The 27,468-nt window shown below is 45.3% G+C and overlaps 1 protein-coding gene across 1 annotated transcript in view; it reads right to left on the bottom strand.

Moving 5' to 3' along the window:
• The window catches only part of LOC129696864 (protein eyes shut homolog), a 230,041-nt gene that overhangs the window by 83,393 nt on the left and 119,180 nt on the right, over positions 1-27,468 (bottom strand). Inside the window, exon 9 of the mRNA XM_055634937.1 lies at positions 11,363-11,562. Coding sequence (XP_055490912.1) covers positions 11,363-11,562 — 200 coding nt within the window. The remainder of the gene's footprint in view (positions 1-11,362; positions 11,563-27,468) is intronic.

Genomic DNA, 27,468 nt, shown 5'->3' with positions numbered 1-27,468 from the left:
TTGAGTATAGGAGCAGGGAGGTTCTACTACAGTTGTACAGGGTATTGGTGAGACCACACCTGGAGTATTGCGTACAGTTTTGGTCTCCAAATCTGAGGAAAGACATTCTTGCCTTAGAGGGATTACAGAGAAGGTTCACCAGACTGATTCCTGGGATGTCAGAAGATTGAGGGGGGATTTTCATATGAAGAAAGACTGGATAGACTCGGCTTGTACTCGCTAGAATCTAGAAGATTGAGAGGGGGATCTTATAGAAACTTACAAGATTCTTAGGGGGTTGGACAGGCTAGAAGCAGGAAGATTGTTCCAGGTGTTGGGGAAGTCCAGGACAAGGGGTCACAGTTTAAGGATAAAGGGGAAATCCTTTAGGACCGAGATGAGAAAAACATTTTTCACACAGAGTGGTGAATCTCTGGAACTCACTGCCACAGAGGGTACTTGAGGCCAGTTCATTGGCTATATTTAAGAGGGAGTTAGATGTGGCCCTTGTGGTTAGGGATCAGGGGGTATGGAGAGAAGGCAGTACAGGATACTGAGTTGGATGATCAGCCATGATCATATTGAATGGCGGTGCAGGCTCGAAGGGCCAAATGGCCTACTCCTGCAACTATTTTCTATGTTCCTATGGTGTCATATTGTTTCATCTGAACTATTTTCTATGTTCCTAGGTTACATCGACAGCTCAGTGCAAAAGGGAGGCCTATCTGTAGTGCCGGGGTGTCTAGAGCACAAGGGAGTGGTGACCCAGCTCATCAGAGAAACCAAGCAGAACAAGGGAGACCTGACAGTGTTCTGGCTTGGCCTGACCAACGCCTACGGCTCCATCCCGCACAAGCTGATCCAGACAGTCATGGCCAAGAATCAAGTGCCGGGCCAAGTGGCAGATCTCATCCTGGACTATTACAACCAGTTCAGCATGAGAGTCTCATCAGGGTCAGTGACATCAGAGTGGCACAGACTGGAGGTTGGGATCATCACAGGCTGTACCATCTCTGTGATCATTTTTGCCTTGGCGATGAACATGATCGTCAAGTCTGCTGAGCCAGAGTGTCGGGGCCCTCGGGCCAAGTCAGGAATACGCCAACCACCAATCAGAGCCTTCATGGATGACATGACTGTCACCACTGAGTCAGTGCCAGGAAGCAGGTGGATCCTGCAGGGGTTGGAGAAACTGATTGGATGGGCAAGGATGAGGTTTAATCCAGGAAAATCAAGGTCACTGGTGCTGACGAAGGGCAAAGTCATGGACAGGTTCCGCTTCAGCATCGAAGGGACACCAATCCCAACTGTCTCCGAAAAGCCAGTGAAGAGTCTTGGCAAGGTGTTTAACAGCAGCCTGAAGGATACAGCATCAGTCCAGGCAACCTGTCAGGAGCTGGGGAGTTGGTTGAGAGCAGTGGACCGGTCAGGGCTTCCCGGCAAGTTCAAGGCTTGGATTTACCAGCATGGTATCCTGCCAAGGATACTCTGGCCACTGCTTGTCTACGAAGTCCCAATATCCATCATAGAGAGATTGGAGAGGAAAGTCAGCAGCTTCCTCAGGAGGTAGCTGGGACTGCCCAGGAGCCTTAGCAGCATCGCCCTTTACGGAAATAACACCAAGCTCTAGCTGCCCTTGAAGTCTCTGGAGGAGGAGTTCAAGGTGACTCAGGCCAGAGAGGTGATGATGTACAGGTACTCCAGCGACCCCAAGGTGGCTCAGGCAGGGGTGGAGGTGAAAACAGGGAGGAAGTGGAGAGCCGGCGAAACCGTGTTGCAAGCAGAGTCCCGGATACGCCACAGAGTCCTGGTGGGAGCAGTGACTCAGTGAAGAGCAGGCCTGGGAATCTTCCCATCTCCCCAGTTTGACAAGGCGAAGGGGAAGGAGAGGTGCAGGCTGGTCCAGGAGGAAGTGAGGGCAGAGGTGGAGGAGGAGAGGTCTACCAGAACAGTTGGCTTGAGGCAGCACGAGGCCTGGACAAGGTGGGAGCAGGCCATAGACCAGAAAGTCACATGGACTGAGCTCTGGCAAGCTGAACCACAGCGCATCAAGTTCCTGGTCCAGGCAGTGTATGATGTCCTGCCCAGCCCATCGAACCTCTTCATCTGGGGCAAAGTGGAATCTCCAGATTGCCCACAATGCTCAGGCAAGGGGACATTGGAACACATCCTGATCTGTTGCCCAAAGTCTCTTGGGCAGGGCCGGTACACCTGGCATCACGACCTGGTTCTCAAACCCATTGCAGAAGCCATGAGCATGGGAATCAACAGCTGTAGACGAGAACGCCCCACCACCCAGATGATCACCTTCATTTGGGTGCAGCTACCAAGAACCACTGCAGCCAGGAATCCGTCAGGAATCCGTCAGGAATCCTGGTGACTGCACAGCTTTCTGTAGATCTGGTGAAACAGCTGAAGTTCCCACAGCACATTGCCACGACCACCCTGAGGCCAGATATCCTCCTGGTCTCAGAGGCGACCAAAACCATCGTCTTTTGGAACTGACAGTGCCGTGGGAGGACCGTCTGGAGGAGGCCCACGAGAGGAAGATGGCCAAGTATGAAGAGCTGGTCATAGACTGCCGCAAGCAGGGCTGGAAGGCAAGGTGTATGCCCATCGAGGTTGGTTGCAGAGGTTTTGCAGGGCAATCGCTCTACAAAGCCTTGAATGCACTGGGCATAAACGGAGTGGCAAGGAGAAGGGCCATCAAGAACACCACAGAGGCAGCGGAGAAGGCCTCGAGATGGCTCTGGATCAGGAGAGGAGGTCCATGGGGAGGAGCGAATGCCACCTGAACACAAGTCGTGGTCTGATCAACCACGGCTGGGTCGCCTGGGTGAGGGTGTCTGATGTTGAAAGACCCGAAACACTCAATGACCCTAGGTTACATCACTGATGATGTGTTCAGGAGCATCTATTGATGTATTTGTATCAATCTATTAAAATTTGTAAAGTGAATTATTTTTTAAAATATAACAGAACTTGATACTGCATACCGCAGGCAAATGGTGGGTAAGGCGCCCCTAAAATCTTTACTCTTTCGGGGAACATACTTCCATACATACAAGATGAGACATTACTTACATTTCGGGAACATACATACATACATACAAGATTAGACTTTTAGTTATATATACTAGACCAAGTGGGACCCATGTGTTCCTGTCACACAGAAGGGCTGGTCCCCGAACGCAATATTCCACCAGTTACCCATAGCCCCCAACTGTGCAGGCGTGGGTGATGAGCTCCTGTTGTGACGTCAGAGATTCCCATTGTGACGCGAGTCACTGCAACCTTCACCCAATGCGCCTCGCCATCCCTCTTCTTCCCCCTCTCCTCCGGCCCTCCCCACTCCCTCTCTCACATCTCCCTCCCTCTCATTTGTCCTACTCTCACTCACTCTCTCCCTCCCTCCATAACCCCTCTCCCCTCCCCCATCTCTACCCCCTTGACTTCATTGTGCAGCTTGAAGCTGCTATGTTTTATAAAACAGAGGTTTTTTTTATGTAAATGAGATCCCATTGTGATGTCATTGTGGAGTGGAACACTGCTGGTCGGCAGTTTATGTAAATGAGATCCCATTATGACATCATATGCTGCTAACTGCCAGTTCAAAGGAAAGAGATTTTTGTCAGTGGTTTTTGTAAAGTTTAAAATGTCAATAACTTGTAAAAATATACCATCAATCTGAACAAAACCTGATACACAACACCACAGGGCAATGCTGAGTAAGGTGGGTCAAAATTGTAGCGCTTTGTGTACCGTTTTGGCGTAATTTCAGGATCAGACAGGCAGAATGACAAACAAGATGAGAGTTTTAGTAATATATAGATAGATATAAATAATCATCTGTATCTTTTGGTTTTGAAATTGACAGTTAACATTTTTGTGGAATTTCCAGATTTTCAATTGCTCCTAATGCTCCTAATAACTGCCATGATCATATTGAATGGCGGTGCAAGCTCGAAGGGCTGAATGGCCTACTCCTGCACCTAATTTCTATGTTTCTATTTTTCTATGTGAGATAATGCTTCCTGAGCACTATAACTTTAAGGTTACTGCCTCTTTGTTCTATACATTGTCAGGAAATGAAATAATTCCTCTCTATCCATGCCATCAAAACCTTATTCAGTTCAAGATCATAATTAGTTTGCAACCTTAATAGATCATAGCTGAATTTTACTTGATCTACCTTCTGCATATTCACATCTCACCTTTACTGGCTCTGGTTGCCTCGAATAATGGGCCTCATCTCAGAATGAAGATGAGGAGGAATTTATTTTGCCAGAGAGGAGTGAATCTGTGGAATTCACTCACACACACGGCTGTGGAAGCCAAGTCATCGTTTATTTTTAAAGCAGAGATTGTTGGATTTTTGATCTTTGGACTTTAGCAAGGGTGTTAAAGGTTATGGGGAGCAGGCAGGAGAATGGAGTTGAGAAGGAAAAATAGATCCACTCTGATTGAAAAGTGTGGTAGACTCGATGGGCTGAATGGTCTAAATCTGCTCCTATGTCTGCTGGTTTTATGGTCTTATGGACCTTAGCATATTTATAGAAAAGCAACTTCATATATCCTTAATCTGCACTGGTTGCTCGATGTCTTTGTTTAAAAAAAAAAAATCTATGTATAAACAATTTGGGAGCTTCAAAGTGAATTAATGCAGTTCCAGCTATCCTCACAGGGAAATTATGTTGACGAACACTACACTGCAATATCTGCCAAAGGAGGTTTTGTTTTTCTTGTCAAGTTAGTGGTTGCAGACAAAAAAAAATTGAAAGTTGCAAAATCTGCAGAAAATCAATGAAATAACAAATGACAAAAAGGCTGTGGTTGACAGAACAATCTGGGGATTGAGGCCAAAGTAAAGGTCCATGGTAGAAAAGACAAATAGACTGATTTACCGCAAGGTTAGGGAGGTCAATTTATAAATGAAAGAAAAAAGGAAATGTTACCATTAATACGAATACATTCTGACTGTCACTGGATGTGCCAGTTAATAGACCTCTTGTTAATGGGAGCTCTCAGGAGGCTTTGTGGCAGGTTAGTTTCTCCAACTCATTTTTCACTTCTGTGACCAAGCTTTGAATGCAGTGAAGATTGAGCGCCATAGAGTCATACAGCATGGGAACAGTCCCTGGTGATTGACCCTGTCCCTCTATGGACAGGCGGCTGCAAGGTAGGAGCTTGGGCCACCAAACTAGGCCTGTTCATTTCCCTAGGACCAGGGAGGAGGATGAAGGGAGCCAGCGATGGCAGACGGGGGTCTAACCTTCCACGCCCTCAAAGTTGGCAGTGGGGGGCTCCCTGGGGCACAAAGGCTGAGGGTGGCCGGGCGAGGAGAGCAACGACAGTTCGCTGGATGATCCGGACAGAGGCGACGGCTGGAGACCCTGCAACAGCCTGGGGAGGTCGTCTGGATTTGGCACCGCTCCAGGAGACCGAGAGCCGAACCGGACTGGACTTTGAAAATGGCAGCAAAAGCTGGCGACTCTTGCATATGGTCTCAGTGGACTATTTCTATGCACTTTGTTTTAATTGGGGACTGTGCTTATGTGTGGCAATAATTTACTGAACAATATGCAAAAAAAGAATTTCACTGCACGTGATAATTGAGAGCCATTGAACCATAGAACCATTGAATTGAACATTGAACCTTCCCTATCCATGCATCTGTCCAAATGTCTTTTTATAATATGGAAGTTTCCCTGGTTTGCCTACTTGAAATTAGTTTGGATAACTTCAATTTCATTTTGGAAGAAAAAACGCCTGCACAGCATCCTACATGGTTTCAAGAAGTCCTAAATCATTTTTAAACAAAAAAGACTGAGGCTCCGTTGTTGTTGTCATGTAGGAAAAGGGGAATTCAAACTGTGCACAGCAAGCTTAGAGAGACAGACGCGACTCCAGCTGCACAACTTCTCGAAAGAAATTGCTAATTTTGAAATAAAACAGATGGCACATCTATTGGACAAAGGGTGGGACACCTTTTTGGTTCAAGCTATCCAGTTTAATTTCAAAGCCCCTTGCCAATTGCAGATTGAAGCTTTGCCTATCCTCCCCACCAAGACCCCTGTGCTGCAGCTTCTGTACGACATTGTACCATGTTACAATGACAATAAAGAAACAATTCTATTCTATCCGCTCCAATCCAAAAGTGATAGTCGTTCTTTGTTATTTCTCAAGTGCAAGCTTAGAGATACATTGCGGAATCGTGGCCCACCAAGACCATGCCTACCACGATCCCCTACACTAATACTATCCTACACATTAACACTATCCTACATGCTCAAGATGATTTTTTACTATTTTTGCCAGGCATTTCAGCTTACAAACCTGTACATCTTTGGAGAATGTGTGGTAACTGGAGCACCTGGAGGAAACCCACGGAAGTCACGGGTAGAAAATACAAACTCCGCACAGAGTGCACCAGTCGTCAGGATCGAATCTGGGTCTCTGACGCTGCAATGCTGCAAGGATACAGCCCTTCCTAAACAGATCCGTCAGACCTAGGAATTCAACTATGATGCATAGTAGCTTCACTGAATCTTCTCATTAGTGAAAACTTAGATGCATTTTTGTGTGAAGGAATCTCCCAACAAAGAGATAGTATAATCCCCTCAATAGAAGGTGTGTTCGAAATCAGTCCGAAAGGCACAATTCTCTCCAGCTATCTATACCATCTTGCTCTACTCCATGGTAGCTTGGAAAAGTGGTGTTGAACATAATTAAAGTGACTGTAACAGACAGCATCTTGCGCATAGTTTTCTCTTTCCAGCATTGTCATTATGTGATATTCTTTGCTCTAATAACATTGCATATGACCTGGAATCTCCTCATGATAGCAGAATTGGCTGTTATTAAAAAGCCACCTGTGAATATTCAATGTAGCAGAATCAAAAATCAGTTCATTTGGAACATGTTTATAATATTGGTATATGCCCTACATAAGGGACGCCTTCCATCCATTGCTACAGCAGGACTTAAAATACCAATCTGAAGTTCATGAAGAATAAGCACAGGGCAGATTTTTCATGATATGCTCTGATCAACGTTGCTTTGCGCATATAATTCTAAACTGATGCTGGCATTTTGTTTAATTGTATCTTTTTTCTGCACTGGGTTTACATGTACATTTATAAGTACAAAATAGCTTGGGTAACCTCCAACCTAGCAGTATGAGACTTGATTTCTCCAATTTCAAGTAACCATTGCATTCCCTCTCTCTCTCTCCATCCCTTCCTCACCATAGTCATCCTGCTAGTTTCACTGTTTGTATCCCTTCATTAACACCTCTTCCACAGCCAACAATGGACCATTGTGGGCTCCACCTTTCCTTGGTCATCAACATGTTGCAGTGCTACTTTTTTTTAGGCACGCTGCCAAACAGGGGCATAATTTCAGATTTTGCTGGGGGGGGGGGCAAGCAAGTCTTCCAAGATGGTCAAACAAGAGTATAGTCTATCACTACATCCCAGTGTATAACTAGTACAATAAAATGTATAATACTTAATTTAATAATATGACAAAATATTGTACGGTTGCACTCACTAATTATCATGAAATATAATTATCAAGCAAGTAAAGAAAAAGACAAAAATCGTGTATTTTTACAGAGGTGCCGGCTCGGCACCGACTCTCCCCGACTCTCCTACACCCACTCATCCACCCACCCACCCACTCACTCACACCTGCAATGGACCACAACTCGACTTCATTCAATGTCAGATCCATACCCTCTACAAATGCATCCTCGCCTACCTGGACACAAGCTTGCCCGCCTCCAGACCGGTTCGTCCACCAACACTCCTCATCTCGGCCGCCACAGGCCCGGAGCTCTGCCACTGGACCGCAGTGCCGCCTGCCCGATCACCACGAGGCTGAGATGGCAGCAACAACCATGAGGAGCAGCAACAACATCCATCACCTCTCTGACCTTCACCGCCTTCCCGGCCAAACCCAGGCACGGATCACCGAAACTGCCATGGCTGCTGACTCTCACCGCCTCCCTGGGGCCACTGTCACTGTCACTGTCGCCGACCTTCACTGTCTCCTCGGGGCCACCGATGCTGCTGCTGCCGACCCTAATCTCTACTCCAGCTCCCCCATGGGTCTCCACCAGCGACTATGATAACTATACTCTATAATCCATAATCCATAAAAGGGCTACAGGAAACAGAAAACAGAACCCTGGTCAGTGCAAGAAGTGCAGGAAACAGGGCCCGGTTGAATGAAATGAGCAGGGGAATCAGGATAACATAAATAATTGCTAAATAGAAAAAGTAAACAGATAAACATAAGAAAAAATATATAATTATTTCCAGTTTACTCAACAGGGGAGGCTAGCGCTAGCTCTCTATGTTCTCTGGAGTTAAGAATGTTTAAAGGGAGATTCAAATGATGAAAGGTTTTCAAAGAGTAAACGAGAAACTAGTTGGAAGTTTGGAAACCACTAGTGGATTGATTTGCCATAGTTTACAAAGAATGAGATGGAAGAGGGAGAGAATATTTGTCTTGTGGTTTGCGATATGACACCTGACATGATGTGGGCAGCAGTTGCAAAGCTCTATAACAATATTCAAAAGGGAATTCCACATAACCTGAATGGAAGGAGTATGCAGAAATATGTGGAGATAGCAGGGGATGCCATAAGCTGAATAGTTCCCCCAAAGAGCTAGCATGGGCAAAATAGACTGAATGGACTTCTCCAGTGCTTCTAACGAGTGGTGCCGTGAGCCAACAGCCTCGCCAGCAGCTGTTCGTCCTTCCCTTTTTTTGTTTTAATATGTCTAAAAGTGTGTTTTCGTGTGTTATTGTGAGTTTTAGTGTGGTGGGGACGGGAATTGGGGGAAACTGTTTTTAGTCACTTACCTCGGTGGAATGTGACTTTTCTTCTAGTTTCATTTCACCCTCCCTTGCGGCCTAACAGCTTGGATTGGTGCGGCCTTTCCTAGAGTCGGGTCCAGAGCTTCAGCAGCAGGCGCAGCGCAAACTTTCCATCACGGAGCCTGGCGATCCCTTGCCGGGGGTCGCTAGAAATGCTCCGATCTCTGGCCCGCGGACTACGAGATCCTGAAGCTGCGATCTGCGGAGCTTCAAGCCGCGGGTGCGGCGTGGACTTTCCTTCGCGGAGCGGGCGAGCTCTTGCTGAGGGTCGCCAGAAGAAGTGCACCGACCGCCGGCCTGCAGACTATAACATACTGAAGCTGCAGTCTGCGGAGCTTCTAGCCGCGGGCGTGGTGTGAACTGTAAGAGCTCTGATTGCCGAATCGGGACCTCCAAGCCGCGGAGTGTCTGTCCGTCCGGACGTCAGAGTTTCAAGCATCCTGACGAGAGGGCCTGTACATCGGGCCACCTGTAGCGGCGACTGCAGAGGGTTCATGGCCCCGACCACGGATGAACAAAGGAGGAGGACTCACAAAGTTATTGCCTTCCACCACAGTGAAGAAGTTGATTCCACTGTGGTGGATGTTCATGTTATATTCCATTATGTATTGTGCTCTTTTTGTGTGGCTGCATGATAAGTCAAATTCCATTGTACCTTAATTGGTGCATGTGGCAATAAATGTGAACTTGAACTTTACAATGCTTTGATTTTATGACATAAGATGCATGCAGCATACATTTTTCACTCTGGCCCATAATGTCCATATCTTCTATGCCTTGTTAATTCAATGGCTTGCAAAAAATATTTCTTAAATATTATGAAAATATCTCCCTCTGCTGTCACCTCAGGCAGTATATTCCTCTCTTCAGTTACTCTCTTCCTCAGATCTTCTCGAAACATTACTCATTATCCTACACCTCTACACTGGTTTTAGCACCAACTCTCTACCATACTGATGTTCTACAACAATGGAGTGGCCGCAACCCTATAATGTACTGCAAACCAAACATCTGCTACAGCCCGACTAAAGGGATGTTCAATGAGACTTTTAATTTCAGGTTTTCCAGCTGGGGAATCTATCCTGTATAGAGTCATAGAGTGATAGTGTGAAAACAGGCCCTTTGGCCCAACTCGCCCACACCGGCCCACCATGTCCCAGTTGCCTGCGCTTGGTCCATATCCCTCCAAACCTGTTCTATCCATGTGCCTGTCTAATTGTTTTTTAAATGATGGGATAGTCCAAGCCTCAACTACGTCCTCTGGCAGTTTGTTCCATACACCTACCACCCTTTGTGTGGAAAGGTTACTCCTCGGATTCCTCTGGTCCTTGATTCCCCTACTTTGGGCAAAAGACTGTGCATCTACCCTATTTATTCGTCTCATGATTTTGTATATCTATAAGATCTCCTCTCATCGTCCTGCGCTCCATGGAATAAAGACCCAGCCTACTCAACCTCTCCCTATAGCTCACACCTTCTAGTCCTGGCAACATCCTCGTAAATCTTTTCTGAACCCTTTCAAGCTTGACAATAGTTTTCCTATAACATGGTGCCCAGAACAGAACACAATATTCTAAATGTGGTCTCACTAATGTCCTATACAACTGTAACATAGAAACATAGAAAATAGGTGCAGGAGTAAGCCATTCGGCCCTTCGGGCCTGCACCGCAATTCAATATGATCATGGCTGATCATCCAACTCAGTATCCTGTACCTGCCTTCTCTCCATACCTCCTGATACCTTTAGCCACAATGGCCACATCTAACTCCCTCTTAAATAAAGCCAATGAACTGGCCTCAACCACCTTCTGTGGCAGAGAATTCCAGAGATTCATCACTCTCTGTGTGAAAAATGTTTTTCTCATCTCAGTCCTAAAAGATTTCCCCCTTATCCTTAAATTGTGATCTCCTTAAACACGATCTCCTAACTTCTAAACTTAATACTCTGATTGAAGGCTTTGTGTTTCATTAAATCATCATTCATTCTTCTGAACTAGTGGGCCAATCTGATTCTCCATGCAGCTTCAAGAGAGCAATGATTTTGTTTAAAGATTTAATCTCCACACTATCTCAGATGTCGTCTCATCAAAGTCTTCGTCAAAGACAGAACAGAGTATACAGCATGGAAATAGCCACTTAGCCCACTGAATCCATGCTAACCATCAAGCACATAATCCCATCTTATGCTCTCCATGTTACACTGCTCACCTAAACACCAGGAACGATTTACAGTGGCCAACCCACATGTCTATGCAACGTGTGGGGAAACCTGAGCATCAAGACACACAGTTACAGAGAAAACATGTAAACTCATAAGACAGCATTGAAGGGTCAGATCAAACCAGAGCTGTGAGGTCGTGGCTCCACTAGCTCAAATTCCTCCGAAATTTGCCCTTTCACCCCGGCCTACTAACCCTACCTCCACCAAATTGATTTAAAATAAATAATTGGTTTAGAAAGCATGAAAGAAAGTGACAAGGTTGCAGTTTCACCTACCAGCAACTGAAATTAGTGCCCGGTCCATCAATGCATATTCCTCCGTTGAGACAGTGGGTGAAGTTCAGCACATTTTCTTTACAGACGTCAAGGTCTGTTTGGCAGTTCTTGCCACTGTATCCATCCAAGCATGTGCAGGTATAGGTACCAACTAAATCCTGACATGCTCCTCCATTTAAACAAGGGTTGGAACTGCACTCCTGGAAGAAAATGCAACATCAATGAGAGAACACTAGAAGTTTATTTCGATAGATAGATAGATAGATAGATAGATAGATAGAATCTTTATTTGCCACACGACCAGGGTTGGTGGTATTTGGGTTCGGTACATGATGGTACACTGCTTTAGTCACATTAACACTAATAACATCACAGATCACAGTAAGTGCATCCATACCACATCACAATTCACAAATCTCACCAACAATACATAGTGCAAAAGAACAGACAAAGATGATCCTGAGTTGATGATCCTGGAGGCCTTGGAGACAATGCGCTGTAATCTGTGTAGTGAGTGACTGTCAGTGTTTCCGTACCAGACTGTGATTGAGGAGGTGATGATGCTTTCAATGATGGATTGATAAAAACGGACCAGGAGGTGTTTGTGGACTCTGAACTTTTTGAGCTGTCTGAGGAAGTATAGTCGTTGTTGTCCTTTCTTGATGATGTGGTCTGCGTTGATGTGCCATTTTAGATTATTGCAGATATAGGTGCCCAGAAACTTAAATGAGTTTGTGGAGGTTATGGGATGGGAGTTGACATGGACCGGGGGTTTGGGGTTTTGTTTGCGTCTGAAATCTATGATGATTTCTAAGGTTTTTGAAGTATTAAGCTGGAGGTTGTTGTCTGCGCACCATTTGACTGCGCTGTCCACAGTTTGATGGTATTGTGATTCGTTGTTGTCTGAGATGAGGCCAATTATTGTTGTGTCGTCTGCATATTTAAAATTTTTGACTGAGCTGCATTGGGATGTGAGGTTGTTGGTGTAAAGTGAAAAGAGCTGAGGTGACAGAACACACCCTTGAGGGGCTCCTGTGTTGAGAGTCAGAGGGCTGGAGAGCTTTTCACCCACCTTGACTCTTTGCTGTCTGTGTCAGAAAGTGCAGAATCCAATGGCACATGGCTGGGTGAATGCTCATGTCCAACAGTTCATTGTAGAGTTTAATTGGGTGAATAATGTTGAAGGCCGAGCTAAAGTCTATAAACAGGATGCGTGCATAAGTGTTCGGTGATTCCAGATGATGTAGGGAGTAGTGAAGAGCTAAGTTGATAGCATCCTCCACAGACCGGTTGATGCTGTATGCAAATTGGATAGGGTCCATGATGGGGGCAGTGTGTGTTTTCAGATGGGTGAGGACTATGTGCTCAAAGGCCTTCATGGCAACTGATGTTAGTGCAACAGGTCTAAAATCTTGTGTGCTAGATCTGAACGTCACTTTTCGATGAAAGGCTGAACTTTCTGCTGCATGTTGCTAAAGAGTCTGAAATCTGATAAATCCCAATGATCCGCAACTTAAAATGAGGTGAGAAAGGAGATGGAGGGTGCCCCAGTTACTATCTTCTGAAGATTCTGGAATGGTTCCCGCAGCCTGAGCGCTAAAATTTATTACCCGCTATTTAAAAAATAGGAGAGAGAGATTAGTGTACAGAGTTGTAATCTTTCATTGGCAGCTGGGAAATTACTGGAATCTATAACACCTCGAGACATACAGAAAATACAGTAATTATACTATTGAAAAGAATCTACATAGAAAATAGAGAAAGGTATTCACATTTGACTAATGTATTGAGATTATCGAAAGATGTACCCACAAGAGCAAACAAGTTGATGTGGCATCCTTAGTTTTTCAAAAGTGTTTTAATCATGTCCCACACAGGTGTTTGGGGAATGAAATGGTAGCAAATTTAATGGGTGTAATAGTCTGGTGTGGATTGAGAATGTGCTAACAGATAGTAAACAAAGAGTAGGAATAAATGACCCCCACACTGGTTGGAAAGAATCAGTGGTGGGAATCAGTGCATGGGCTCGGGCCGTGTGTGGACTTCGCATGCTCTCTTTGTAATCACATGGATTTCCTCCGTATGCTCCGGTTTCCTCCCACTTCCCAAAGACATGTGGTTTTGTCAGTTATTTGGCCTCGGTAAAACTGACCCAGTTAGTTTCTAAGCTGTATCTCTCAACTAAGAACTACAACAACTGGGGCCATGTAAAACTAACAGTGTTCCCTAATTCTTCATCTGTGTTATATCCAATTTACGTTAGGGAAACATTAGTTATGGTAAAACTACATGCATATGAATTAAAATGTTTTCCTTTGTTTCTTTTTCAATATGGATGAGCTGCCTAATAATGAGCATCCACTTTTCTTCCAATGTCAGATGTAGCTCAAATTTCTGAAGTGCTTGCGGAGCCTTTTGATGGGGCAGTAAAGAAATGACCTCTGCGTGTATGGGACTTAAGAAGCTTGTACGGGACTTGCCACTCACCAATATCAGATGAACAAGGCCTGCCAGTGGACGCAAACCATCCTTGAACCCAGCAAACAGTCCTTGAGCAAGGGCAACACAACAACAAGCCTGAAAGCCCCCCGACAGAAAGCAAAGGCCTGCCCCAGCTTTGCCAGCTTCTTTTGTACTTAAATGTCATGGAGTTGCATGGTCTCTTTCTGTCTCAATACACCCATGTCAACTTTTTTGCCCATGTGCACTAACTTTTATTAGATTTGGAAACTATTAAAAAGGAAATTAAAAAAAAATCTTAGTATATCCTAAAAGTAAAAAGATACAATCAACTGAAAACTCTATTTAAAATAAATTGAAACCATGAAACAAACCACAACTAGCTGCTTAGATTTTGAATTTACAGTGTCATTTTTTACATTTTCATCACCTGCAAATTTAAATTTCAGTCCGTAATTTCTTATGGATGCTGATAAGAAAACAAGATTTCCCATTTACAAATTTAGCAATGATCATTCAAATTCAATTTATGCTTATTTGCATTACGATGTTTTGGTATATTACATTTCAGATCTCTCTGTCTCTCTCTCTGGAGATACTTATTACTTTGCGCTTATCTGGCATGCATACTATTTGCAACATTAACCCTTGCCTGAATGTCATCCAAATCTTGTTGCTTCTGGGGTCACCTTGTTCATTAGCTAAGTAACTGTGAAATAAAGTCACCACTGCACAGTCATCCCTATGCATCCCATTCTTCAGAACTTCTGACAGAGGAAAGGTGGTTAATGAAGCCGAGAACATTGAAGAAACACATGCAGAGCAAAGCAGTGATGTTTAGCCTGAACAGCCACGGCCAATTTCTTTTGTGCTGGATATGATTCTAACTGGTATAATTTTTCTTCCAGCAGAGAAACAGAAATGCTGGGAACTCCACAGATTGGGCAGCATCTGTGGAAATAGAGAGTTAATAATTCTGGTCGAAGATCCCTTTTGTGCTTGACTTCACACTTCTGTCTTTTTTTTAACATTTGTGTAAAATAATTGTGCAGGGTGTCAAAACAAATCAAGTGTAAAGTTGCTTTTGCAAGAGATCGATCTGAAATGTTAGATCTGCTTCTCTCTCCAGAGATGCTGCCTAACTTGATGCATGTTTCCAGCATTTTCTGTTTTTATTTCAGATCTCCAGCCTTGGGACTTGATTTTTATTCAGAATCTTTCCAATTCAAATTGATTTTAATTTTACGGAGTTTCTTGGTGCCAGTCGCTCTCCTTCCTTCCTTCCTTCCGCAGCACAAGGCTGGAAAGTTGTTGAAGAAGCAGTTAGGCAGAGCAAACTTTTTTTTTTTTTTTTAGTAGGGAAAGCAAAAATAGATTTTCTATTGGGAATTCCTTGAGAAGGTTCTGTGATTTCTTTCATGTTATGACACACTGTCAGTAGAATTATTACAATGTGCGGTACAATCTAATTGAATTATGTAGCTTATGCAAAATATAACATCAGCTGATTTTGGTGGCTTCCAAATGTTTTATCCCAAAAGATATATAATAATACCTTCAGAAAGGTCAATATTTAAAGAAAAACTCATCAATTTTAATTGGCCCTAAATTCTACGTTCCCAGGAGTTTTATATATTTATAATGACGCACAGTACTGTGGGGGAAAAAGGCATCTTTATTCAAAAGAGATAGTCAGTATTTCAGCTGGAGACCGAGCGGAAAGGAATGGAAGAGAAAGAAAAACAAAAGAATGGACAGAGAAAAAGAGTTATCGACATATAGTGATGGAGGAGGAAGTCAACAATAGAAAGGGAAAAGAGACACAGAGAGTGGGAGAGGGAGAGGGAACAATGGAGAGACGAGATGTTGAATAGTAAGGCATACAGAGCAGAAAATTACTAAATGAAAGGGAGAGAAGGAGAGAGGGTGATAGTCAAAGAACAGGAGGGGATACAGAAAGGACAACGATGGACAGAGATAGACCGAAACAGAGATAATGAAAGATATTGAAGGAGTCAAGCAAAGGCAGAGGGATGCGGGAAGAAAGAGAGGAAAAAAGAGATTTAGCTGAGGCAGGGACTATCACAATGTTTAAGAAACATTTAGACAGATACATGTATAGGATATGCTTAGAGGGATATGGGTCACGCACAGGCAGGTGGGACTAGTGTTGATGGGCTACGTTGGTCGGTGTGTTCGCAAGTTGGGCCGAAGGACCTGATTCCATACTTTATGACTCTGAGGGAGACAGAAGGAAAGACATTTGACAAGCACCGATTTGCACATGATTTGACCTGGTGAAAACAGCACATAAGATATATACTCTCACATTATGATTGCAGTGCCTTGACAGCTCCAACGGCATTAATGCTTTTTGTGGTGTGTAATTTCATGAGTGGGTAGCTTCCATCAATGCGAGCAAAGTTGAAGTGCTGGTTGAAGTTGCCTTTGCAACATTTCGAAGGGAAGTGCTCAATGCCTCTGTCTGCAGGGACTGTAGATAGTGAAGAAGCCATGAACCACCCATGTATGGACATTTGGTCCACATCCCTTTGAATCTCTCCTATCCACTTTTAAATATTGTTATAGTACCTGCCTCAACTACCTCCTCTAGCATCTCCTTCCATATACACAACATCTGTGTGAAATAGTAGTCCCTCAGGTTTCTACTAAATCTTTCCCCTCCCATGATAAACCTATGTCCTCATTCTTCATTCTTCTTTTTTGGGTAAAAGACTGTGCATTCACACTATCTATTTCTCTCATGATTTTAAGCACCTCTTTAAGATCACCCCTCGGCCTCCTGTGCTCCATGGAATAAAGTCCTTGCCTGTCCAACCTCTTCCAAAAGCTCAGGCTCTCAAGTCCTGGCAACATTCTCCTAAATCCTCTCTGCACTCTTTCCAGCTTCATGTTATCCTTCCTATATCAGGGTGACCAAAACCGAACACAATACTCTAAGTGCGACCTGACCAACGTCTTGTACAACGGTAACATAACATTCGAATCTCGATGCCAGGAATCCTGACTGTTGAAGGCCAATATACCAAAAGGAGCAGCACAGTGGTGCAGCGGTAGAGTTGCTGTCTTACAGTGCCAGGGACCTGGGTTTGATCCGGACTACGGGTGCTGTTTTTACGGAGTTTGTATGTTCTCCCTGTGACCTGCGTGCATTTTCTCCAAGATCTACGGTTTGTAGGTTAATTGGCTTGGTATAATTGTAAATTGTCACTGATGTTTGTAGATAGCATTAATGTGCAGAAATTGCTGGCCGGCGTGGACTCAATGGGCCAAAGAGCCTGTTTTCATGCTGTATATCTAAACTAAACTTCTTAACCACTCTATTTACCTGTGATGCCACTTTCATGGTACTATGATCCTGTACTGCAAGATCCCTCTGCTCTGCATCACTACCCACAACCCAGCCATTCACCGTGCAGTTCCTGAGCTGGTTTGACTCCCCAAGATGCAACACCTCACACTTATCTGCATTAAACTCCATTCCTCAGCCCACTTGCCCAACTGATCAAGATCCTGCTGTAATTTTAATAACCATCTTCACTATCTACAATACCACCCACTTTCGTGTCATCTGCAAACTTACTGATCGTGCCTTGTACATCTTCATTTGAGTCATTGATGTACATCACAAACAACACTGGGCCCAGGACTGATCCCTGAGGCACACCACTAGTCACAGGTTCCCAATCTGAAAAATATCCTCCCATGACCATTTGCTTCCTTCCATGAAGCCATTTCTCTATCCTGGATTCTCTATCCTTCAATTATAGAGTGAGAAATGGAAAATGTTTCAGGTTGATGATTCTTTATCAAGAGGACTGAAATGTTAATTCTCTTTAGCTGTCTAGAGTTGATGCCTCTTTTGCTGAATATTTCCATCATTTTCTGTTTTTATTTCAAATTACCAGCTCCTGCAAGCTTTTGTTTTTGGATTAATTTTGTCATGACTAAGTAACATACAGAATTAGCTGCATCATCATGATCCAATTTGGCAAGGTTCGTTTGGAATCAGCATTTCATAGAGATTGACTTTGCTAACTGCCTGCTGTGCAAACCTCCAGAGTGTGCTTGTAATGAACACAATGCACAATTTACTGAACATTGTACTTATAATGTGCATTCTGTATTCATGACCAGGACTGGAACCAAATCTGCACTTACAACACCAATAAAAATGATTTTGCAGCCAAAATGTCTGGTAGACAGGCCAAGTGAAGGACAAGGTGGGATGAGGAAAAGGATGAAGAGGGAAAGGGAGACACATACAGAGAGATAGAACACAAACTTAGACAGATAGAGATGGATACAGACACTGGGAGAGGGTGTAAGAGACAAAAATGGATGTGTATGGCAAGACAAAGAGCAGATGATTGATACAGGAACAACAATGATGGAAAGCATTATTTCATTAAGTTAAATTAAATAGCATCTATATATAAATAATGCATACTTTATGTAGATTTGTCAGATTTGTATTTGTGATAACAGTTAAGAACAATGTTTTCACTTTTAACATTCAGTTTTATAGTTAAGCATTTGATGGCTGCCTTTCCTTGGCAAATTTATTTGCTGCTAAAATTTGACGGACTGATTGTTTTATCTCATTGCCGGCAGTAGCAGACAACGATAAGAATTGTCTGAAGAAGGGTTTCGGCCCGAAACGTTGCCTTTTTCCTTCACTCCATAGATGCTGCTGCACCCGCTGAGTTTCCCCATCATTTTTGTCTACCACCGATAAGAATTGTTGTGTTAAATGTATCGAATGCAGTATGCGGCTTCACTATTAAAGCCACCTCTAATCATTTAATTTTATAAGATCAGCAATTGGTACAGGTGTATTATAAAATAAATGAGTCACATATTTTAAGGGGGTCACTTCTGTTCATATTCTCCAATACTGAAAGGCCCAGAATTGGCCATCCTCAAGGCATTAGAAGCCAGCTGTAGGACACATTCCATCAAGAAAAGCTTCTTTCAGCCAACATCGTCAACAATTATAGAGTTGTTCTCATAACATTGTAATCTATTATTTAGTAAAATTTACATGCTGTTTATTTTTATGTGATAACTATCATAAACTTTTAGCTGGCCGACTGCACTCATGTAAAGATTAAATCAGAACTGTGAATACGATTTTACTCTTTATAGGTCCATATACATATCAGAAAACCGCGTCCCACCCATTTCCACAAGCGCATAGGTTTCCATTCATAAATCTCTGCTTTTTACAAAGAAAAAAAATCAACTTAATGAATGAATGCCATTTTATTGTCACTATACACATGTACAATGAGATTAAAAGCAGCTCCTACTCAGTGCAGACATGTAATTAATCAAAAACAAAACAAAAACAAGGGGGGGGGGGGGGGGGGGATAAGGTGCACAGTTCTGCGGCGCTATATACATATCTATAAAAAGACAATGGATGAATAGAGTGAATATATAGGATTCCTATATACAGTATGGGTTATTGCACATAATTTAAAAAAAAAGAATTACAGTTACAGTACAAATTACAAATGCACATATGAACAAAGAGCAAGCACATTTCTATTTGGCTGGCATTAATTGTCATGGCACCTCTCAGAGAACTTCACTATAAAATGTCATAGTCCTTACCCAAAGATTCCCCTACCCAAAGAAAAAGACTGGGCATTCCTGCTATTTATTCCCCTCTTGGTTTTATACACTTCTATAAGAACGTCCTTCAGCCTCCTGCGCCAATCTCTCTCTGTTGCTTAGACCCTTGCATCCTGGCACCAACCTCGTAATTTTCTGCTCCCTTCACAGCTTAATGGCATTGTTCTTATAGTGGGGTGTCCAAAACTGAATACAGTACAGCAAGGAAAAAGGCTCTAGCCCAAAGCATTCATGCCAATCAAACTGCCCCATCCAGCCCAATCCCACTTGCCCATGCTAGGCCTGTATCACTCTGAACCTTTCCTGTTCATCTACATGTTCAGATGTCTTTTAAATGTTGTTATTGTACATGCCTCAACTATTTCCTCTGGAAACCAATTCCATATACCAACCGCTCCATGAGCAAAAGTTGTAGCTCATGTTCCAATTAAATCTTTCCCCTTTCACCTCAATCATATGCCCTCTTGTTCTTGATTCCCCTAACCAAAGAAAAATACCATGCATCCATAGTATTTATTCCCCTCTTGATTGTATACACTTCTATAAGAACATCCCTCAGCCTCCTGTGCTCCAGGGAATAAATGCTGTCTTCCCAGTTTAATGGCAATAGTTCTTATGGTAGGGCGCCCAAAACTGAATACAATATTCCAAGTGTGGCTTCACCAATGTTGTGTGCATTGGTAATGTAACATCCAATCTTCTATACTGAATGTGCAGACTGATGAAGGCCTCCATGCCAAAAGTCTTCTTTACCACCTTATCTACCTGCAACACCACTTTCATAGAACTATGTACTTGCATTCCTAGATTCCCCTGTTGCACAACACACTTCAGGGCCCACATTCATTGTGAGGGTCCTGTCATATATACACCTCATACATACCTGAATTTAACTCCATGAGCTATTCCTCAGTCTACTTGCCCAGTTGATCGATTCCACTATACATCTTGATACCCATCTTCATTGTATATGATACCACTTATTTCGGTGTCATATGCAAACTTAGTAATCACGGTTGTAATGTACATTATCATCCAAATTGTTGAGATAGATGACAAACAGCACTGATCCCTGAGGTGCATCACAGTCACAGACCTCCAGCCTGAAAAACAATTTTCCACCACTTTCTGTTTCCTACCATTAAGACAATTCTGTATCCAGTTAGCTAGCTCTCTATGGATCCCACGATATCTAGCATTCCAGAGTAGTCTCCCATGCAGAACCTTTAACATATTCCAGATTCAACAGATTCCAGCAACATACTTACCACAGATGTTGGCATAACTGGTCTATAGTTGTAAGGTTTTTCATGTCAGTCCTTCTTAAATAGAGGCCCAACGTTGGCCAGTCTTCCAGCACCTCATCCATGACTAACAATGATTAATATATCTCAGCCAGGGCTCCTGCAATTTTTCTCTTGTCAGTATTTTTTGGAGATACCTGATCAGGTCCTGGAGTTCCATTAAACTTCATAAGTTTTAGAACATACACCCTCCTCAACAGTAAAACGGACTGTCCTCTCAACATCACCATTAACTTTCCCAAGTTCCTCAATCTTCAGGTTACACAGAAAAGCTGGAGAAACTCAGCGGGTGCAGCAGCATCTATGGAGCGAAGGAAATAGGCAACGTTTCGGGCCGAAACCCTTCTTCAGACTGATCAGGGGGGGGGGTGGGTGGGGACAAGAAAGGGAAAAGGAGGAGTAGCCGGAAGGCTGGAGGGTGGGAGGAGACAGCAGGGGAGCTGAGGAAGGGGAGGAGACAGCAAGGACTAACAGAATTGGGAGAAGTCGATGTTCATGCCCCCGGGGTGCAGACTCCCCAAACGGAATATGAGGTGCTGTTCCTCCAATTTCCGGTGCTGCTCGCTGTGGCCATGGAGGAGACCCAGGACAGAGAGGTCGGAGGCGGAGTGGGAGGGGGAGTTGAAGTGCTGAGCCACCGGGAGGTCAGCTAGGTTATTGCGGACCGAGCGGAGGTGTTCGGCGAAACGATCGCCCAACCTCCGCTTGGTCTCACCGATATAGATCTGCTGACATCTAGAGCAGCGGACGCAATAGATGAGGTTGGAAGAGATGCAGGTAAACCTCTGTCGCACCTGGAACGATTGCTTGGGTCCCTGAACGGAGTTGAGGGGGGAGGTAAAGGGACAAGTGTTGCATCTCCTGCGGCCGCAAGGGAAAGTGTCCGGGGAGGGGGTGGACCGAGAGGGAAGGGAAGAATTGACAAGGGAGTTATGGAGGGAGCGGTCTTTGCGGAAGGCAGATATGGGGGGAGATGGGAAGATGTGGCTGGTAGTGGGGTCACGTTGGAGGTGGCGAAACTGACGGAGGATTATTTTTTGTATGTGATGGCTGGTGGGGTGAAAGGTGAGGACTAGGGGGACTCGGCCCTTGTTGCGAGTGCGGGGATGGGGAGAGAGAGCAGTGTTGCGGGGTATGGAAGAGACCCTGGTGCGAGCCTCATTTATGGTGGAGGAGGGGAACCCCCGTTCCCTGAATAGTGAGGACATTTCAGATGTCCTGGTGTGGAACGCCTCATCCGTGGAGCAGATGCGGCGTAGACGGAGGAATTGGGAGTAGGGGATGGAGTCCTTACAGGAAGCAGGGTGGGAAGAAGTGTAGTCCAGATAGCCATGGGAGTCAGTGGGTTTATAGTGTATGTCGGTTAGAAGTCTATCACCTGCAATGGAGATAGTGAGGTCAAGGAATGGTAGGGAAGTGTCGGAGATGGTCCAGGTGTATTTCAGTGCCGGGTGGAAATTAGTGGTGAAGTGGATGAAGTCAGTCAGTTGTGTGCGGGTGCAGGAGGTGGCACCAAAGCAGTCGTTGATGTAGCGGAGGTAGAGGTTGGGGATGGGGCCCTGGTATGTATTGAACAAGGATTGCTCGACGTAACCTACAAATAGGCAGGCATAGCTGGGGCCCATGCGTGTGCCCATAGCTACGCCTTGTATTTGGAGGAAGTGGGAGGAGTCGAACTCGAAGTTATTGAGGGTAAGGACCAGCTCCGCTAGGTGGAGGAGAGTGTCAGTGGCTGGGTATGGGTTGCTTCTCTGGTCGAGGAAGAACCGGAGGGCTGTGAGACCATCGTGGTGGGGGATGGAGGTGTATAGTGATTGGACGTCCATGGTGAAGATGAGGGGGTGAGGGCCTAGAGAATTGAATGCGCGAAGACGACGGAGAGTGTCTGAGGTGTCTTGGACATAGGTAGGGAGGAATTTAACCAAGGGTGATAGGATGGAGTCAAGGTATTTGGAAATGAGTTCGGTGGGGCACGAACAGGCGGAGACAATGGGTCTTCCGGGACAATCAGGTTTGTGGATTTTAGGGAGAAGGTAAAATCGGGCTGTGCGGGGCTGGGGAACGATGAGGTTGGAGGCTCGGTCGGGTAGGGCATTGGAGTGGATGAAGTTGGTGATGGTGGCCTGGTGCTCGTCAGTGGGGTCATGGTCCAGGGGTAAGTAGGAGGAGGTGTCCGTTAGTTGGCGCGTGGCCTCAGCTTTGTAGAGATCGGCGCGCCAGACTACCACGGCACCTCCCTTGTCAGCGGGTTTGATAACCAAATCTGGGTTGTTGCGGAGTGAGTCGATGGCAGAGCGTTCCTGTGGTGAGAGATTGGAGTGAGACAGGGGAGTGGAGAAGTTGTTGAGGCGGTTGATGTCGCGGCGGCAGTTATTGATAAAAAGTTCTAAAGCCGGAAATTGGCCACGAGGGGGGTTCCACGAGGAGGGGGTGCGTTGGAGACGGGAAAAGGGGTCATCAGTGGGGGGCGAGGACTCCTTCCCATGGAAGAAAGCTGTGAGGCGGAGGCGGCGGTAGAAGATGTCCAAGTCGTGGTGGGCGCGGAATTCATTGAGGTGGGGACGGAGGGGGACAAAGGTAAGACCTCTGTTGAGGACGGACCGTTCGGTGTTGGAGAGGGGGAGGTCGGGGGGGATGGTGAACACTCGACAGGGATGGGGGTTGGGTCCGGAGGAAGGCAGGTGGGGGACGAGGCGGTGTGTGGTGGGGGGGTGGTGGGTGGTCAGGGGGGGGGGGGGTGAGAGGGCTGTGGTGTGGGGGGGGAAGAGCAGGGGCCACACAGTTAGAGGGGGGGGGGGGGGAGGAGACTTACAGTTAGAGGGGGTGGGGGGAGGAGACTCAGTCGAACTGCCACTGAGGTGAGCAAGGCTGGGTCGACTGGCACTAGGACCCAGTGGAGTCAAACCCAGGAGAGTGGGAGTAAGCAGCGTGAGGGCTTCAGGCCCAGTGGAGAGTCCAGGCTCCAGGTAAGGCGACGGCTGTGGGTTGTTGGGGGGAGGTGGAGTGGCGGGGGTCAGCGGACCCGATGGTGGTAGTCCAGAGGCGTGGGTCAACGGACCCGATGGTAAGAGTCCAGTGGCGCGGGTCAGCGGACCCGATGTTCGGCGTCGATGGTCGGTTGAGTCGGGGTCCGCGGGCGATTTGTGGGAGGTCCCGGTGGGCGGATGGTCGGCGCGGCGGCAAGGCTCGGCCAACCCGGGAACGCGACGAGATGAGCGGGGTGCGGTGCAGCGGCCATGCTGGGAAGGCCCCGGTCCCGCGGCGATGCCCGGTGGGTCGGGGTCGGGTCCGGCGGTGATGCCCGGTAGGTCGGGTCCGGCGGCGATGCCCGGTAGGTCCGGTCCGGCGGCGTTATTGGGGAGGCCCGGTGAGACGGCGGTGTAGGGTAGGCCCGGTGCGGCGATGAGGCTAGGTTGTCCCAGAGAGCGGCGAGGGTCGGAGGAATCGGCGGGGAGAAGAAAGTCGGAGTTACCGTAGCGGCGAGGCTGGGCGTTATCGGTGGGCAGGTGAGGGTCGGCGGCGGCAGCATCAGCGTGGAGGTCGGTGGAGGCGGCGTCCTGGTGAGTGTTGAAGGCGCTCCTCGTGGCCAAGATGGCGTCGCGGGACTCGGGCAGGCGATGCAGGGTAGAGTTGGGGCCCGGAGTCTGCGGGTGTTGCGGGCCGTCGGGAGAGGCCTGGAGGCGGGATAATTTGAGGTCCTTGGTGTAGTTCAGATGGGCCAGGAATTGTTGATTGAAGCGGTGGATCTTCCGGCGGATAAAATATAATTGGGGTCCGTTGCAGGTCTGGGTAAGTGAGGCCTGAAGTTCAGGGAGTGTAGATGTGAGTTCCTGCTGGTGCCGACTCAATCTTCATGTCTTTCTCCATGACAAAACAGACGAGAAATCGCCATTGAGGACCTGATCCATCTCTTACGCCTCCACCCATAGATGACCACTTTGGTTTCTGAGGGGCCTTATTCTCTTTCTGATTATCCTTTTCCCCCTTAATATAATTACCATATCTCTTTGGATTCTCCAAAATCTGATCTGCCAGCGCCCCATGTTTGCACTCCTGATGTGTAGAAGTTACTCGCCTAGACTCTCCGTGTCCACAGCACTTTCCAGAAGGACCCAAGCAGTTTGGTAGCAGCATCACCTACAGATTGCCATCAAAGTTACACACCATTCAAATTCGGAAATACTTCGTTGGCCCTTCAATATCACTGGTCTAAATCGCGAGACTGTCTCTTCTGCAGCAGAAGGAATAAAGCGACTCATGAAGGCAGTTCACCCCAATCTTCTCAATTGCCTCAGAGGATGTAGAATAGATGCTTGCATTTGTCTTGCAATTTTGTGATCTGGAACAGCAGGGGATGTCGTGCACAACACAAATTGACGCCCCAGTAATGTTAGCTGACCAGTTGTTACGCCAGTTTCTTGAAGCCATTTGCCACTGACATATATTTTATCATTGTTACTTGTTGCAGGGTGTGAAGGTTGAAGCACTTTAGTTTTGCACACATTTGGCCCTTCCCCAGGCATAAAACCAGGAAAAGATCATTTCTGAAATTTCACCTCCCTGTTAAACCAATAATGATTGTAAATTCATTGAAATATGGCCAAGTTCATAATCACTTCACCTAGATCATTAAAAATGGTGTTTGATTTTTGTACAATATAAAAAGAGATCGCTGTTCCATTTTCCCGTACTGCCATATGATTTTACAGCAAACACCATCACAAACTCCATAACCTGAGGCAACAAGTACTGATTTTAGGGTAAAAGCAAAAAAAATTGAAAATATTGAGAAAAGAGACAGAACTCTGCTGCCTCAGCACAAATTGTACCATAACAAAAATGCCATTGTTATTTGAACACAAACATTACAACATTGGTTTTAGAAATAGTCCACTCTGCTGATTTGGGTTGATCCACCATTTCACAAGATCATGGCCGTTTCAGCGGTTACCACGATTTTTCATTTCTGCCATTGTTCACCTTTTTATTCATTAAGTAAGCAAGAACCCATGCCTTAAAAAATACTCAAAGACCCTGTTTCCATCACCCACTGAGGAAGGGAGTTCCAATGATTCAATACTCTAACAGAAACAACAAAGTACATTTGACCACCGTTTTAAATGGGTGACCCTTATTCTTAAACAGTGACTACAAAATCTAGATTTTCCTTTTCAGAGGAAATGTTAAGAATATCAAGATGAGACAATAAAAGCTAAAATATAGCTATACATCAACAGTATCAACGCATATCTATCTACCATCTGCCTATCAAAACTCTCCTTCACCTGTATCTACTCAATCTATTACTTGCCAGGCTTTTTCCTGTCTCTCCTCTTTCGGCCTTCCCCCTCCTCCCGTCGCCACTACAATTAGTCTGAGAAAGGGTCCCGACCTGAAAAGTCACCTATTCATGTTCTCCAGGGGTGCTTCCAGCCTGCCGAGGTACTCCAGCATTTTCTGTCTTTTTTTTGTAGCGATTAAGGTGCAGATCAGTTCTGATCACTGCAAATGGCAGATCTGCGTTGCCTTAACGGAACGTACCAAAGCTGAGCCCATAGTTGCAAGAAATTGCAGAGAGTTATGGATGTAGCCCAGACCACCACACTAGCCAACCTCTCATCCATTGACTCCATCTATACTTCATGCTGCCTCGGCAAGGCCACCAGGATAATCAAGGGCCAGTCTGAGTCCCGGTCACTCCCTCTTCTCCCCTCGCCCATCGTGCAAGAGGTGCAGAAGTGTGAACATGTACACCTCCAGATTCAGAGACAGTTGCTTCCCAGCAGTTATCAGGCAACTGAACCATCCTACCAACAATTAAAGAGCAGACCCAAGTTAGTATTGCATTGAAGACCCTTAGACTAACTTTAATCAGACCTTTATGGACTTTATCTTCCACAAAACATTATTCCCTTAACATGTATCTGTACACCGTGTGCATAGTTTTTCAGCTGACTAGATAGCAGGCAATAAAAAGCATTTCACTGTTCCATGGTACATGTGACAATAAACTAACCTACACTTGTTGGCACTTTATAATACTTCAGCGAAACCTCTGTTTATGGCTAACTGATCTAAACTGGAGTTTATGTTCAACTTCACCATTCCCTCATTCTGATTCATTTAATATTTTCACCATACATTTCTGCTTCTATTAGGCATATATTCAACCTCCGTTTGGTTGAACCATGTTTCCTGACAAAAAGTTCAAAACACAATGCCTTTAACTTTATTCCTTCAGTGTGAGCTGCTCTTAAAACTCCAGATTCACACTTAGCACTGTTCCCCACTGCAAAGGATGACTGGCATATTGAAATTTCAGCAGCAAACATCAACTACACATTAGAAACTGGAACTGGTAACTCTCCACCCATTTGAATTACTATTAAAATACTAATTATGAGCTTTAAACACCTAAAGCCCGAGTTAAAAATTGGAGTGGTATTTGTTTCATATGATTAAACAGAAATGAGTCAGTGATTAGGATGTTAATTTTCATATGGGACTGTTCGATGTACAAATGAGTAAAATTCTTCAACATAATCAGACCCCTGCTAGCTTCTCACAACGTGATTGAAGCATTCTTTTCATGCCAAACTTAGCACGTTTCTTATTGTGGTCTTTATTTCGTAATTAGGCAAGTGCTTTCCTGCCAAGTGTGAGCATGTGCTTTGAACACAT

The sequence above is a fragment of the Leucoraja erinacea genome, chromosome 5 (assembly GCF_028641065.1).
Source record: "Leucoraja erinacea ecotype New England chromosome 5, Leri_hhj_1, whole genome shotgun sequence".
NCBI classification, from domain to species: Eukaryota; Metazoa; Chordata; class Chondrichthyes; order Rajiformes; family Rajidae; genus Leucoraja; species Leucoraja erinaceus.
The sequence above is the reverse complement of the archived record's forward strand: the minus strand, read 5'-3'. Positions and strand labels throughout refer to the sequence as shown.